The 15000-nt window shown below is 57.8% G+C and overlaps 1 protein-coding gene across 4 annotated transcripts; it reads left to right on the top strand.

Annotated features, from left to right (window-relative positions):
• The first annotated feature begins 8 nt into the window (after positions 1-8).
• On the top strand, positions 9-13379 carry CCDC157 (coiled-coil domain containing 157). 4 transcript variants are annotated; one of them, XM_014560262.2, is made up of 12 exons: positions 9-228; positions 3164-3295; positions 4544-4802; positions 6518-6689; positions 7453-8095; positions 8777-8854; positions 9221-9411; positions 10724-10900; positions 11055-11223; positions 12290-12429; positions 12875-12963; positions 13052-13379. In XM_014560262.2, exons 3-12 carry the CDS (start codon positions 4555-4557, stop codon positions 13296-13298), a joined length of 2154 nt encoding a protein of 717 aa, XP_014415748.2. In that variant the 5' UTR covers positions 9-228; positions 3164-3295; positions 4544-4554; the 3' UTR covers positions 13299-13379. The 4 variants fall into 4 exon arrangements, with proteins under 4 accessions (XP_014415748.2, XP_032327880.1, XP_032327881.1 ...); XM_032471989.1 differs by having other exon boundaries at positions 4437-4802; XM_032471990.1 differs by lacking the exon at positions 8777-8854.
• Positions 13380-15000: the final 1621 nt, after the last annotated feature.

The following is a 15000-nucleotide window of genomic DNA, read 5'->3' as shown; positions in this document are numbered from 1 at the left end:
CGAGTCGCCGACGGGGCGAGGCTGACGCACTTCCGGGACCACCCCTTCTCCGTGACGTTAATTCCTGCCCCTCCCTCGCGGGAGCCAATGGCGCGAGACGCCGTTGCCATGGCAGCGGCCCGGGAGCCCGGCTAAGGTTTGCTGGGTATCCCAGGAGCGGCAGGCTCGCCGGGGGCAGCTCCATGAGCCGACCATACACGGGGGCTGAGGCTGCCACGCCGGAGACTGGTGAGACGTTCTACATCTACATCTACATCTACATCTACGTCCCGCCCGCCGCCCTTGCACGCCCTGGACCCCGATCTTTCACCAAACAATTCCTCTCTCCCTCCGACCCCCGCCTTTCAGGGCTCCCGCGCCCTCCCATTGGCCTCTCACTTTGGCCAAAGCCCCGTCTCTCTATTTCCCCAGCCCCCTCTTTTGCTTCAGGCGCGCCTCAACACCCCCTTCCAAATCTCAGTCCCTGATTCCCGTTGGTCCCTTTCTCCGTTTGCCTGCCTTTCTAGGTTCCATTCCTGCCTTCCATAGTCCCGCCCTCAAACCCAAAGAACCCGCTCAAATCAAGGCTTCTTTAGGCTCCACCCCTCACGCCCGCGGGTTGGACCCTGCGGACCACTTACCTCGCTTCCCACCCTCCCCTCCCCCTGCACACCTCGATTCCCGCCCTTTTCGCTTCCTTTCCTGAGATCCTCTGGTTCCTTCCCCCTCTTTCCCCTCCCTCCCAACTCCAGAACGCGGGCTGGCTCTGAACCCTTGGGGAGTGATGGTAAAAGAGGCCCTTCCCAGTCTCCTGCCCTGCTCTCTTCCTCACAAACACACCATAGCTTGTTTATGTCATTGTTATTATTAATGTTGAATTATAATGATACCTAGGATTTATTGAAGATGTATCATGATCCAGACCCCGTGCCAAATACTACATGCATTACATCTTTTATTTCTTATAGCAACTTATTTACAGATAAGGACAGTGAGTTTCACATCCTCAGTTCACATGGTGGTGTGGGAATCCAAAGCCAGGCCATTCTTACTCCTCTACTAGTGCAGTTCCTTACTCCTCTGTCTTCCTGGGAGTCCTTCATTGTCACCAGGGATCTAAGCAATTAGCAGTTCTGAGTCAGAGACTGACACTGCCATATAGATGGTTTTAGAGTTTCCAAAGTGTTTTCATGGGTACACTGGCCAGGAGGTAGGCATAACCTTTATCTGAGGGATAGGGACCTAGGGCTTAAGCGAGGGAAGAGGCTTGAATGTTGAATGGAAGCGGAGGAAAGGCTCCTTCACTTCTCTGCGAGTCAAAAGTCCACCTTGGGCTTGAGGGACCTAAGAAAGGCAGAGTTAGCTGCTACTCCTCCCTCAGAGTAGTGATGGCTTAATTAGCAACATCATCAGATACAAACTATGTACAGAATAGACAAACAACAGGGTCCTACTGTGTAGCACAGGGAACTATATTCAATGGCTTGTAGTAACCTGTAATGAAAAATAATGTGTGTATATGTATATGTATGTGTGTGTGCGTATATATATATGTGTGTGTGTGTGTGTGTGTATATATATATATTTATATATGAATCACTATGCTGTACCCCAGAAACTAATACAGCATTGTAAATCAACTATTCTTCAATTTTTTTAAATGAGAAAAAAATGAAAATAAATTAGTGCCATCACTTGTGTGATCTCAGGAACAGTGCAGGGCTGAAACAGCTTCAGGCTAAGGGTTCCACTCGAGACGCAGGAATTACGAAGAAAGCCCATGTCAAATGCTCCTTCACTTGACACATACCTACGTGATTCTCAAGCCATGCTTATATCTGCAAATCCCCACTGTTGAGAAGAAACGACATAGAGTAACCTCAGATATTTTTCAATGTTGGGTTTTCTGCCTGGATATTCTTGATGCTTTGGTATTTGCTGCTGCTTATCAGAATATGACAGGAGCTGGTATCTCGGGTGGCCCCAGATGGCAGCTGTGGTTCTTGGAGGGTGAACAGGTCAGTGTTCCTTTGTCTTCATAAGCTAGCTCCTGAGTTCCACGTGCTTTGCCACCGGAAAACCCTCCTCCCAGAGTGGGATTTCTTGCTTGCTTTATTTCCTTCCTCCCATTCCAGGAAGGAAACCCAGAATGTCTCAGTCAGTTTTTTCTAATTGTTTCTGCTTCATTCCTTGGGGTAATATGTCATGGGTGGCAACATGAGAGGCCATCACTGGGGCAATACATGTACATGGGATATGGGAGCACGCGCGCGCGCGTGTGTGTGTGTGTGAGTGTTGTGGGGCAGATCCTCATCGCCCCTCCTGTGGGTAGAACAGCAGAGCTGACACACTCAAGATTTGCTCCTTGCAGAGATCCTCAGACATAGATGGTGGCTCCCGGTGGACAGGGTTCCGTGTGCCCTTTTCTGTCCCTATTCTTGATATGGTACCCAGCCTGTAGTAGGGCTCAGTCACCATTTGCTTTATGAACACAGAATCTGACCCTCTACACCTGCACTGTCCAATACAGTAGCCACCAGCCCATGTGGTGCTGTCTTTGAAAATGGTGGCTGGTCCAAACAGAGATGAGCTGTAAGTGTCAAATAGACACTGGATTTTGAGACTTTAAAGAAGACTATAAAAAAAAAATCTTAATAATTTTATATTGGTTTCATATGGAAGTGATTACATTTTCGGTATATTAGATTAAATAATATATATTATCAAAATTAATTTACTTGTTTGTTTTCGCTTCATTAAATGTGGCAAGTTGAAAACTTTACATCCCATTTGTGGCCTGTATTATATTTCGTGTGGATATTGCTGCTCTAGAAGTAGCATGGTCTGAAGACAGAGCTGAGATGTTGGACTCAAGAATCACAGCTCCCTGAGTGACACCAGCTTAGCCCCCTAACTTTCCAGAGCCTCCATTTCTTCATGTGTATAAAGGAGGCGGATTCGGGAAGGGGCACACAGGAGGTCCTGTAGTCAGAGCCAGCACTGCTGAAGCACCCCCTCTGGGCTCAGGCTCAAGGCAGGAAACCCCACCTGCCCTTGCCTTCACCCCATCCTCCAGCCTGAAACAGCCCCCACCACTTCCGGGACAGCCTGCTCCCTGCCCTTCACCTCCTAGGAAGCCCTCCCTGAATGCCTGCTCACTCACTGTCCCTTCACCCATTCCCAGGGACTGAAGAGCTGGACACAGGAAGCCAGGTACCTGGATGAGCCTCTAACCCTGAGCCCCAGAGCCCACAGGCAAGTCTGAGAGCTGGGCCCACTCAGACATCCACCTCCACCGGCAGGCACCTGTGCAGAGGTGAGGCCAGGGCCCAGTCCTCTGGGAGGCCGGAGAGGCTGGCTCACCCTCAGGAACCACCCCTGGGTGTCTCTGAACTTCCCTGCACCTGTGAGCACAGGCTGGCCCTCAGGTGCCTGGGCCCAGGTGGCCGGGTCATACCACATTGAACTCCAAAAACGGTCTGTGTGCTCACAGGGAGACAGATTCCCAGCTGCAAATAACTACTCAAACAGTGATTCATTGCCAGCGTGGTGTGTGCTGGGAGGGAGACCAGGATGCTCTGAGGATGTGTAACAGGGGACCTCACTGGCCCGGGGTCCTGAAGGGGGCGTCTTATCTAGACAGAGTGTGGGGAGAAGGTGCATTCTGGGCAGTGAGACACATGAGGTGGGGGGGGGCCTTACAGGGCCAGAGCCAGGGAAGTGTCCAGTCTTTGTGCTGGAGAAAGCCACTCAAGGGCTCTCAGCGGGGCAGTGAGTTGCCTCTTTAAATCATCACCTGGCTGCCTCATACAAAATGGATGAGGTGGTGCTGGGCAGAGGGGGAGGATGACCCCCGGGGGCTGTGGCAGGTCTGGGGAGATGTGTGGTGTTGATGGACGGAGGTGGTGGGTTCTCAGTACATTCTGGATGTAGAATTGGCAGCACAGGGTGCTTGGATATGGGAAGGGGAGTCGAGGAAGTGCTCAGGTGCACTCCGCGGGGAGTCCCATTTTCTGAGATGAGGGAGGTGGGAGGTGGAAATAGGTTGAAGGACTGGAGGTTTCCCAGGCCCCTTCTGTGATGCGGAGAGACAGGTGTGGCCCAGATCTCTACAGCAAAAATGGATCAGATTGGAGTGGGCAGGCCCATGGCCCCAATGGAAGCTGCTGCCATGGTCCAGGCGGGAGACGACAGTGGCCTGGGGTGGTCCAGCACTCCCATCATGTTGTAGCGCCAGCTCTCTTTTCCTGCCAGTTTCCTGTCCAATGGTTTGCTCAGGGAGGGATGGATAGCAGGTACCTCCTCATTCACAGATGTATCCATCCAGCATTTAGCAGGGGCCTGCCGCACACAGGTCCTTGGAGGGCCTTGGGAACTGATGGGATTGGCAATGGGTGACCAGGGGAGGGTGGGTCACCCACAACCAGGTCCTGAACAGACTTCTCCCTGGGGTCTAGGTTGGATTTCAGCCTAGGAGCAACTGGGCAGATCGGTGTTTTCAGAAGCTTCCTCCAGCAGCAGCCACGTGGCTCTGGGTAACAGGGATCCTCTCCACCCTCCCCAGGAGCCACAAGGATGGCGCACCTGCTGGGCAGCCAAGCCTGCATAGACAGCCTGCGCAGGGACCTTACCGACCTGCAGGGTGCCATTGTGGACGTGTTCTCACGCGCCGGGCCTGTGCGCTTCCCCTCCTGGAAGTTCCCCGACCGCGTGGCCTGTGACCTGGACATGGTGGCCCTGCTAGAGCACTATGACCATGTGCCGGGTGACCCCGAGTTCACGCAGCTGTCCCATGCTGTTCTGCTGGAGCTGGTCATCGACAGGTAAGGGCTGTGACCAGACCAGTCATCTCAGGATGCTGACCCCGCCCCTTAAACCAGCAGCAGCCTCAGCCTCAGGATCTCATCCAGCCACTGGGGAAGGAGGTGCCACTGTGTGACACTGGTAACAACAGTCACCTTTGACTGAGTACCTGTCAGAAGCAAGGTTGGCTCAGGGACCTCACAGTGATCTCATCCTGTGTCACCTAGTGATTCCATGTGTCCTATCCTGTCTACCTGCAGGGAGTTGCCCACCACCTTGTTAGTCTCTGTGGCACCTTAGGTCTGATGGCTGCTTCTCTAGCAGCTGCAGCTGCCTGCTTAGGGTTTCTGTGTGTCAGGGACACTCCAGCTGCTGCTCAGAGTTTCCATCCCAGCTCTTTTTCCTGGAGTCTTGTGGGCTGTGCTGTCCTTTCTGTGTGTCATGGGGCCAGACATGGGATGTGCTTTTCCAAATCCTGGCCCTGCTGGGAGAAGGCCAATGGACTCCCTTGCAGCCTGAACACTTCTGCACCATCACGAACATTGACATGGTCATCAGCCTCCCCTGCCTGGGTACCGCAGCCCAGGCTCTCTGTGCTCCAAACCTTACACTGTAACGAAGTCACGGGATCCCAACAGGCAAGGACCCCAGCAGTTCGGGGGTGACCTGCCTGGTGCCAGAGAAGCCAGGGTAACCACTTAAGAGGCCTGGAGGAGCCCTCAGTGTGAAAGCACCACTTGGAACCTGTGAGGGGCTGGACACTCCTGCCTTCCACATGCCGTGCCCACCCCTTTCTGGACTGGCCGAGCCGCCCTCATTGTTCAAGGCCCAGTTTACCCATCCCCCTTCTGTGAAGCTGGTGCTGACATGTCTTCTCACCCCTCACCTGCCCCTTCTGTCAAGACCACGCTCCACCCTCCGAGTGCTGCTCAGCACTGTGGCACTCACTGTTGCCCCCGTTCACAGAGGAGGACACCTTGGCCCAGAGGGGGCAGGGCCTGCAGGCGGCTGGCACCTCCTTCCCCAGGCCCTCTCTGCCCAAGGCCCTGGTGGGGTTGGGATGCACCCCCAGCACCTGCAATAAGTTAAGGTCACTTACCTGCCTGGTAGGTTTTGTAAACACAGTGCCTTTTCTTTTAAAGCCTGGTTCCCATTGCAAATAACCAACTTCTCCTTAAAGTTAGCACCGGTTCTAACTTTGAACTCCAGGTGGAAGATGGAGACCTAGCTCTCTCAGTCCAGTCTCCATGGTCACAGAAGCAACTCACCTTGCTGGAGGAGCCCATGACTGGAATCAGGACATTGCAGGGAACCGCTGCCCTATACAATCAGCCTGAGGCTTTGCGCAACCCCTTCCCCTCCCAAGGTCTCAACTCTGTCCTCTGTGAGGTGAAGGCTCTGAGCCATGTGATGTAAGGCAGCCACTCACCCAGCACTTTCCGGGCACTCAGGATATAACTGAGGCAAGGCCCAGCCTCCCAGAGCATCCTTGTCCAGCAAGGAGCACCTAGGCAGAAGTGTTGCCCCCCTGGAGGGCCAGAAGAGGCCCCAAGCTTAGCCTTCAGGGAGGGCTTCCTGGAGGAAGTGGCTCTTAGGTTGGGCAGAGCTTATCCTGAGATGCTCCGAGTCCCTGATACCTGAGCCAGTCCCCAGAGCCGAGGGCTGCTGGTGGTGTGGCGTCAGGGCACAGTGGCGCCGGGCCCTACCCCAGCTGACCCTGCCATCTCCACCACAGGCTCCTGCTGCTGCTTCAGAGCTGTGCAAGCTACTTGGAGAACTTGAGCTTGGAGCAGACGGTGCCCCCGGCCCGGGCTGTGGGGCCCTGCATGTCCGTGGGGCTCACGGTGCAGCGCTTCTGGAACAGCCTGCTAAGGCTGGGCATGCTCAACCAGCAGGCAGCCCCACTGGTAGGTCGACCACCCTCCTCCCCCAGCTTTGGACACCTTCACACCAGTCCACCCTGCCCCAGCTCCCCACACGCCACACATGACAGTGTCCATCGCTGCCTCCACTCCAGAGCCTCCCACTCAAGGACCACACGGCATGGCAGTTAGCAACGCAGGCCCAGGGGTCATGTTTGGGCCACCTGGCTCTGCTGTTTACACTGTGGGACTCTGGAAAAATCCTACCTACTCTGAACCTCAGTTTGTTCATCTGTACACTGCAGGTGATCACAGTCCCTACCTCTCAAGGCATTGCTGGGTAATATTTATAGCAGCCCCATTTGTTACAGGTTATCCCATCACACACACACACACACACACACACACACACACACACACACACACACACACAGACACACACACACACACACAGACACACACACACCCTGGGAAGGACCGCCGTCACCGCAATGGGAAGGAAACCAAAACTGAGAATGGCTTCAGCGAAACAAAGGAAACAAGTCCCCTGAGCGACGCCCAGTAAGCGGCAGCTGTGTCTGCCACCATTAGCCTCCCAGTGCCGTGCGTGTAACCGCACTGAGCCTGGGCCTGCCGAGCTGAGGCAGTGGAGAGGAGGAGCCTGGCTCTCTCACTCAGCTGGCATCAGCTGCCGTCTAAGGGCCTGAGCATGCAGAGCAGTTGTCACAGAAATCCCTGCAGGGCGAGCTACTTCTGTGACCATGGCCCATCTCCCTCACCTGCTTTCCCTTTCTTCTCCTGACCACAGAAAAGGGCAAACCAAGGGGAGACCTCCACCTCCAAGCCCACAGCCAAGGGCGAGCCAGACAGGAGCCCGGAATCTGTGACTGCCAAGCTCATCAAAGCCTCCCCAAAGCCAGGCTCGCCCCAGACCTGCCAAGAGCTGGACAGCACCCCCGTCAGAGTCTCCCTGCAGTGTCCAGCCAGGACGGCCGAGAGAACCAGGAGCGTCCAGTCCCAGACTGTGGAGACAGCCCTGGTGCCCTGTGATGCCTGCACTAGCGTCCAGGGCAGCCTGCGGGAGGTGGGCAAGGTGGTCATCAGCCTGTGTCAGAGCCAGAACTTGCCCTCGTCCTTAGGCCAGTTCCAGCACCTGGTTCAGGACAGCATGGGCCTCAGGCCACTGCCAGCCGCCACCGTGGGCCACTGGGCGGCAGAGCAGAGCAAAGACCTGACGCGCCTTGGCAAGCACGTGGGGGCCCTCACACAGCTTGTTGGGCCCCTCAGGGCCCAGCTGGAGGAGGCTGAGGGGCAGAAGGACAGACTGAGGAAGCAGGTGGGTGAGCTGGAGCAGGCCCTGCAGCAGGAGCAGGGGGCACGGCGGCGGCAGGCGGACGAGGCCGAGCAGCGCCTGGCCGAGTGGGAACGCGACCGGAAGCAGCTGCTCGCAGGTCAGTGCCCGAGCCTGGCCGCCCCCCAGCAGCAAGAGCCCCGATGGGGCTGCGGGTGCCTGCAGTGGGTGTGGAAGAAACCTGGGCTGGGAGTGGGCAGGAGACGCAGGGAAGGGAAGGGCAGGGAAGGGAAGGGGGGGCTCTTACCAAGCCAGTGACACCAGGCAGCTGGGGAGTGCAGGAGCCGGTGTAGAACAGAAGTCTGCGCTGTCCCAGCAGAAGGGTGAGGGAGCCGAGGGATTCATTCACTCATTGCTGTCAGTCACTGAAGGGGACTCCTGGGGGAGTTAATTCCCCAGCATCTCCAGCCCGCAGGGCACCTCTTTGGGTTCAGCAAAAGCCATCAGGCAAATAGATGCAGCTGTGACACCGGAAGCGGCCCAGCTGCTGCTGAGGTTGTGAGGCCTGAGGGAGTTGGGCAAGTCACTGCCCTTCCTGAGCTTCCCTTCACCTCCAGGGAGGACACCAAGGCCCAGAGAGGTGTAGAGATGTGCCAGCCAGCCAGTAGGGAAGCAGGGTGGGCCGGGGCCCAGGCCTCCTGGCACCTTCCTTGAGGTCCTACCACCAGCCCGGGAGCCCTCCACATAGCCAGGGCTGCCACCACTCTGCAGGGTGCACGGCATAGAAGCCGCCCGCCAGGCCCAGCAGAGCCTCTGAGGGCCTCTCTCTTGGCTGCCATAGAAACAAGTGACCTCAAGACGAAGGTGGCCAGCCTGGAGGGGGAGCTGAAGCAGCAGCAGGAGTCCACACGGGCCGTGGGTGAGGAGTCCCGCCATGGAGCCCCATACCACGCGCTCTGTGCTTGGTGGTGCGGCTGGACCAGCACCGTCCATCTCTGTCTCCTGGGCTTCAGGGGCAAAGATAAAGCGATGCACAGAGGAGGGTGGGCCTGACCGGCCACACAGTTGGGTGATGGAGCTGGTGCCACCTCCCCTCAGCCAGCGCCTTCTGTTTTCAGAACCCACCTCAGGTGGGGTTCAGAGCCCCGTTTTGTGGCCGAGGACACAGGTCCAGAGACGTGCTCTGGCCCCTCCCCCCGGGGCATGTCCTGGGACAGAGGCAGCGCAGGGACTCGCACCCAGAGCTCCCCACTCTGCTCCTTCCCACAACCACTCAATCATGCAGAAACAAAGGCCCAGCAGCTGCAAGAGGAGGCCGAGCACAGGGCAGAGGCCGAGCGGCAGGTGCAGCAGCTGGAGGAGCAGGTGCAGCTGCTGGCCGGACGGCTGGATGGGGCTAGCCAGCAGATCCGCTGGGCCAGCACAGAGCTGGACAAGGAGAAGGCCCGTGTTGACAGCATGGTCCGCCACCAGGAGGTGAGGCTGGGGGCCTCGTCAGCGCCCTGCGCTCCTGCAAGACAGCTGCAGGGAGAGAGGGCTCCGCTGGCAGGAGTGGGGTTTTCTGTGTGGGCCCCTGCTCCCCAACACACACCCCAGTTCCTGTTTGACTCATGTTTACCAAGGGTCTGAGCCATCCCCTGAGCCAGGCTCCCAGGGGAACGGTGACCCAGGGACAGATGTGGCCAAATGAGGCCTCGCTCTGGAGGAGCCTACCTGTTCAGGAGAAGGCCCGGTGCCACCGCAGCCCTCCTGCAGGTGGCTAAGGGGCGGAGAGCATGCTGCAGGGGTTTAGGGAGGGATGGTCACATCAGCTTGTGGGAATCCAGAATGGCTTCTAGGTGGAGGTTGCCTTTGAGCTGGATGCCATTGGCTGGTGATTAGTGCATCAGCCAGAAGAAGGATAGGGAGGCCAGAGGGTGATGGGGGCCTGAGGCACAGGATACGGCTGTGCCCAGTGGGGCCTTGCAGGAGTCCCCAGGGAAGGAGCTGAGGAAACAGATGACCCGTCAGCTAGAGGTGGTGGGAGGTCTGGGAGCTGATCTGGCTGGGCCCATTTTCAGAGGCTTGGTGGGGAGCCAGGACCCCAGGCCCAAGTCTCCAGGGCCAGGCATGGCCCAGGATGAGAGAGCCTTTCACCCACAGCGAGCGCTTTTCTCAGTGTCCTGCAAACAGGCACTGTCAGCCGAGCATCAGGTGTCTGCTGTGAGCCAGGCACCGGGCTTTAGTCGCTGCAGCCCTCTCATTCTTACTCCCTGCCATGGCAGGAGGAGGTAGATACTCTTGTCACCCCATTTTACAGGTGAGGAAACTGAGGCTCGGTGAGGTTAAGAAAATTGCCCAAGACTGCACAGCCAGCCAGGGGTGGAGCCAGGCCTCAGAACAGACCAGGGCTGCTTCTTTTCACTTTGTGCACTCAGTGGGTGTCAGGAAATGTGGGTTCCAAGTGACAGGCTGATTGGACACTGGAGACCTAAGGAGAAGAATTCCTCTCTGAGTGACAACTGTGGCTGGAAAGAAGTGGGGGTGAGGCCAATAGTTGGCCAATTGCTTTGCAAGAGGGTGGGCTCTGCAAGCTGGGGGACTTGGCCTTGCCAGGGTTGGGGTCTGCTTCCATTTTCCCTCTGCCCCTCCCACTGCACATGTGCACAGCCTCCCCTGTACATGGACAGATGCAGCATAATGTGGGGTGGGCTTGAAGGGTTTAAGGCACGGTAGCCTCCTTTGTCCCACATGGCTGGGCCTAGCCCCGTAGGTCTCACGACCTCCCTGCCCGCCTGTCCTGGCTCAGTCCCTGCAGGCCAAGCAGCGAGCCCTGCTACAGCAGCTGGACAGCCTGGACCAGGAGCGTGAGGAGCTGCGAGGCAGTCTGGACGAGGCCGAGGCCCGGCGGGTCCACGTGGAGGAGCAGCTGCAGAGTGTGCAGAGCGAGAGGGAGCAGGGGCAGTGCCAGCTCCGGGCCCAGCAGGTGGGAGCGGGCAGAGGGAGGGGAACCCTTTCTCCAGAGGAACCTCCCACCAGCTGAGCACCTGCAAGCCTGTCCCGTGTCCAGGGAGTGGAGGTGACAGGGTGTCCCCAGGGCAGCTGGGAGCCGTTCCTCAGCCCTGCGCCTCCCACCCCAGGAGCTGCTGCAGAGCCTGCAGCGGGAGAAGCAAGGCCTGGAGCAGGCGACCACAGACCTGCGGCTGACCATCTCGGAGCTGGAGCGGGAGCTCATGGAGCTGAGGGAGCGGGAGCGCCTGCTGGTGGCCTTTCCGGACCTGCACCGGCCTGCTGAGGCCCAAATTCAAAGTAGGGGCCCGGGGCTGGTGCACAGGGCACACTGGGGTCTGGGCAGGACCCTGGGGTCTGCAACTCCCCAGACTGCAGCAAGGGTGATGGAGTGGGGGTCCAGCAGTGCAGCCCCTACAGAGCCCCCACGACACGCAGGTGCTTCATGTGTTCTCCACTGCTGTGTGTGGATGCGGACACAGAGGCCAGGGGTGAGGTGACTGTTCAGGGTCACAGAGCCAAATCCAGATGCAGGTCTGGCTGCCTCTTTAGCCTGCGCTCTTCACCGCGTCACATGCCAGCCCTCGCTCGGCTTCTGTGTCCCCAGTCCTGGCATCTCCCCAGACCACACTGTGGGGCCAGCTCTGAGGGCACAGCCCCAACTGTCCAGTGTTCTGGACACCATGGCAGCGGAGTGCTAGGGACCCCATCTCAGCGGAGGACTGGACACCAGGCAGCCTGGGCTCTTGTCCCAACCCTCTAGCCCCTAAAGCTCTGGGGGTAAATCCATGTGCAGGGCTGTCAGGATGACCTGCTGTGACATAGCTGGTCACAATAAGTCATCACTTCTGAGCACTAGGCCCTTGCATTGCTGTCAACCACCCCTTGTCACAAACCAGGAAACCGAGAACCAGAGTAGGCAGCAACTTGCCTGGGTTCACAGAACAGGGGGAAGCACCTCTCTCCCAGCAGTGAGACAGAACATCCGTGCTGAATTCCTGGAAACTCACACCCAAGAGCCAACTGTGACTTTGGACAAGTCACTGTATGGCCCTCCAAAAATAGGCAGCCTTGGAAGAAATTCACTTTCTTACCTATTTGCTAAATCTTCAGTGAGCTCCAGGTCCTACCCAGCTTTCAAATTCTGTCGGGCTGTGGTCACCTCCTAGCCAGTGGGGGTAGGGAGGGGGCCAAGGCCTCAGGAAAAGGAAGATGAGGTGGGGGGCCCAGTGTGCTGAGCCTGGCCCCCTCCCCTGTGCCTGCAGGGCCACCAACCCCCGCCGGCATGCCTGCCCTGAGGTCCTGTCCCATTGGGCACAAGAGGCAGACCTGAGGGGGTGAGGTGCCAGATAGTATGTCCCCATAGGCTCTGGTGATGTCACGGACGACATGGAGAGGCAGGTGCAGGCCAATGACATCCGGATCCGGGTCCTGCAGGAGGAGAATGGACGGCTCCAGTCGATGCTGTCCAAGATTCGGGAGGTGGCCCAGCAGGGGGGCCTCAAGGTGGGCAGCAGGGCTCCCCTACCTGAGAAGGGCCAGCCCCTGGGGACCTGGAGGAGGCCCCCGACCCAGCAGGCTGTTCTGGGACCCTGCCACCAGCCCAGCTCATTGCAGTCGGGCTGTCAGCGCAGGTGACCTCAGGCCGTGCTGTTGTGAAACATCTTCCACGTTTAAAGAAGGTGTTAGGATATTATGGTGCCTTCTAGCTCCAAATGTTCCCTTCTAGCCCTTTTAATCTTTATTTCAAGTGCAACCAGGAGCCCTGTCAGAAAGCAAACCTTCCCACACTTACCACAGCTGAGGACAGGCCCTGGAAGGCTTCCCAAACCCTGCTCCTCAGAGGAAGAGGCTGCAACTCTAGGTTCAGGCCCTCCCACCCGCGCCCATGACACCCTCTCTGTACAGTGGGGAGGGGCTCCTAGACATCTGAGCTTGGTTTTCTTTGCAGCTGATCCCGCAGGACCAGCTCTGGGCCTCTCCCAGCAGAGGACTCCAGAGAGCAGCAACCCCAGCCCAGGCCCAGAGAGCATCCCCAGGGTAAATGGGGCTTTGTCAGCAGGGTGGGGCACGTGGGAGGGGCTTGTCCCCCTTGCTCAAGGGATTTTGCCATCTGATCCTCCCTCAGGCCCCTGGGCAGGCGGCACCCGCCTAACAGCAGGACAGCCAGTACGCACAGGACCCTGCCAGGCCAGCCCCGGGCCTCCCCACAACAGCCCTGCAGTCGGCCCAGCAGGTCCTCCCCAGAGGATGTAACTCACTCCATCAACTGCGCCCAGAACCCCATCCGGGCCTTGGCCAGGCTGAGGAGGAGACTGTCACCAGGCCAGGGCCAGGCCAGCCCTGCACACCAGTCACAGGAGCGGCCCACATAGCCTGCAGTGGGGTGGGGGTGGAGGGCAAGTGGCTGGCAACCCACCTGATGTAATAAAGCCTGGGCCATCTGCCCACAGCGACCTTGGCCTCACATCACTGGCTGAGGCGGGCAGAGTCCCCTCCCCGTCTTGAGTCTGGGGGTCATCAGCCAACAGAGGCCTGGCACACTGTGTACCCTCAGTAAATGGGAGCTTCCTGCCTCCCTCCTGATGGGGCAGTGGGAGAAGAGGGCACACCGAGGGCAGAAAGAAGCTTCTAGCACCTGGGCCACATGAAAGTCAGTCTTTTGATCCCCATAGCAAAGGCCAAGGGGTAACACGGACCCAGTGATCCCCACCACCGAAGAGCAGGGTCAGGGTGAGAGGGACGCAGGTTAAGGAAAGCAGCCACCAGGGTAGGCCTGGTGAGGACATCTGAGGCAAGGATGGAGTCAGAGGCTGGGGTTCTTGCTCAAGCTCAAGGAGGTAGGCAGGCAGGCAGGGGCCACCCAGCTGTGAACCTGGGGATGGGGACGTTAAGGACCCAAGAAAGTCAAGCCTTCCTTTCACTGAGGAACACCTCACCTTCCAGAAGGTGAGTCACAAAGGGTTTCTCTAAATCTAGGAGGCCGGATCCCTGGGAGGCAAGGCAAGGCTTCACCCCACCAGAGTGGGACAGGCCTTCGCAGATCTGTACCTTGTGGCCGGTGTACTGATGCTACCAGCCACCAGGCCCGTGGTGGCCCAGTCTTCCTCCTGAAGCCTCCAGGGAGGCTGAGGGAGCCCTGACCACTTCATCTGTGAAGGATAGGTACTAAGACGTTACAGAGGACTGGTGGGGGTCGGGGTAGGGGGTGCTCTTGGCTTTCTGTGACGGTTTTCCCTGGTCAGGAAGCCAGCAAGTAGAGCGCCTCAGTTTACAGAGAAAGGTCAAGAGGGGCTGTGTGTGCAGCTGATGGGCACGGCCCAACTACTGCTCCTGTGCAGCCCGGGGGCTTTCTGAGGGGGTCTGGGATGTCTGGACCGGGCCCCTCTTGGATGAGCACCAGCCCTCAGGTGGGCTCCAAGGCAGGGGACCTGGGCCCAAGTGCAGGGGGAGGACTCGTCACAGCCCAGCTCCTCTCTGCATCCATTTCATAGCTCACAGGTCTGTAGGTCAGAAGTCCAGGCCGTGTGGCTGGGTTCTCTGCTCAGAGCCTTAGAAGGCGGAAGTCAGAGCATCTGCCAGGTTGCATTCCTCTCACAGGGGACTGGGGAAGAAGCCAGGCTCATCCTGACTGTTGGCAGAATTCCGGTTTTTGCAGCTGCAGAACTAAGGTCATTTCCTTGCTGGCCACTGTCAGCCAGGGCCACTCTTGGCTCTTAGAGGCTGTCTGCCTCCCTTGCCACGTGGCCCCCTCCATCTTCAAGTCAGCAACAGAGAATTTCTCATGAACTGAATCCCCTCCATGCTTAAAATTTCTGACTTCCTCTTCTTTCACCAGCTGGAGCAAACTCGGTTTTTGATGGGCTCATGTGGTTAGGTCAGGCCCACTTGGATACTTTCCCCATATTAAGGTCAGCTGTGCCCTATAACATAACCTAGTCACTGGAGTAAAACCCACCCGAGTCCCAGTTCCAGGACTACACAAGGCTGGGGGACTCAGGGATTACAGAATCTACCTCACACAGGCAGTAGACCCCAAGGTGACTTGTTTCTCTTAAAGCATCCACACAAATTTTA

Source organism: Camelus ferus, chromosome 32 (genome assembly GCF_009834535.1).
Source record: "Camelus ferus isolate YT-003-E chromosome 32, BCGSAC_Cfer_1.0, whole genome shotgun sequence".
In the NCBI taxonomy this organism is placed as follows: Eukaryota; Metazoa; Chordata; class Mammalia; order Artiodactyla; family Camelidae; genus Camelus; species Camelus ferus.
Note: the sequence above shows the minus strand (reverse complement) of the source record. Positions and strands in the feature narration are given on the sequence as shown.

What these genes read in the sequence shown, in the direction of transcription:
- CCDC157 (XM_014560262.2), top strand. Translation starts at nt 4,555, where the DNA reads ATGGCGCACCTGCTGGGCAGCCAAGCCTGCATAGACAGCCTGCGCAGG. An exon ending in CCCAGCAGGGGGGCCTCAAG is followed by an intron (nt 12,430 to 12,874) that starts GTGGGCAGCAGG and finishes TTTTCTTTGCAG; the next exon opens with CTGATCCCGCAGGACCAGCT. An exon ending in GCCCAGAGAGCATCCCCAGG is followed by an intron (nt 12,964 to 13,051) that starts GTAAATGGGGCT and finishes ATCCTCCCTCAG; the next exon opens with GCCCCTGGGCAGGCGGCACC.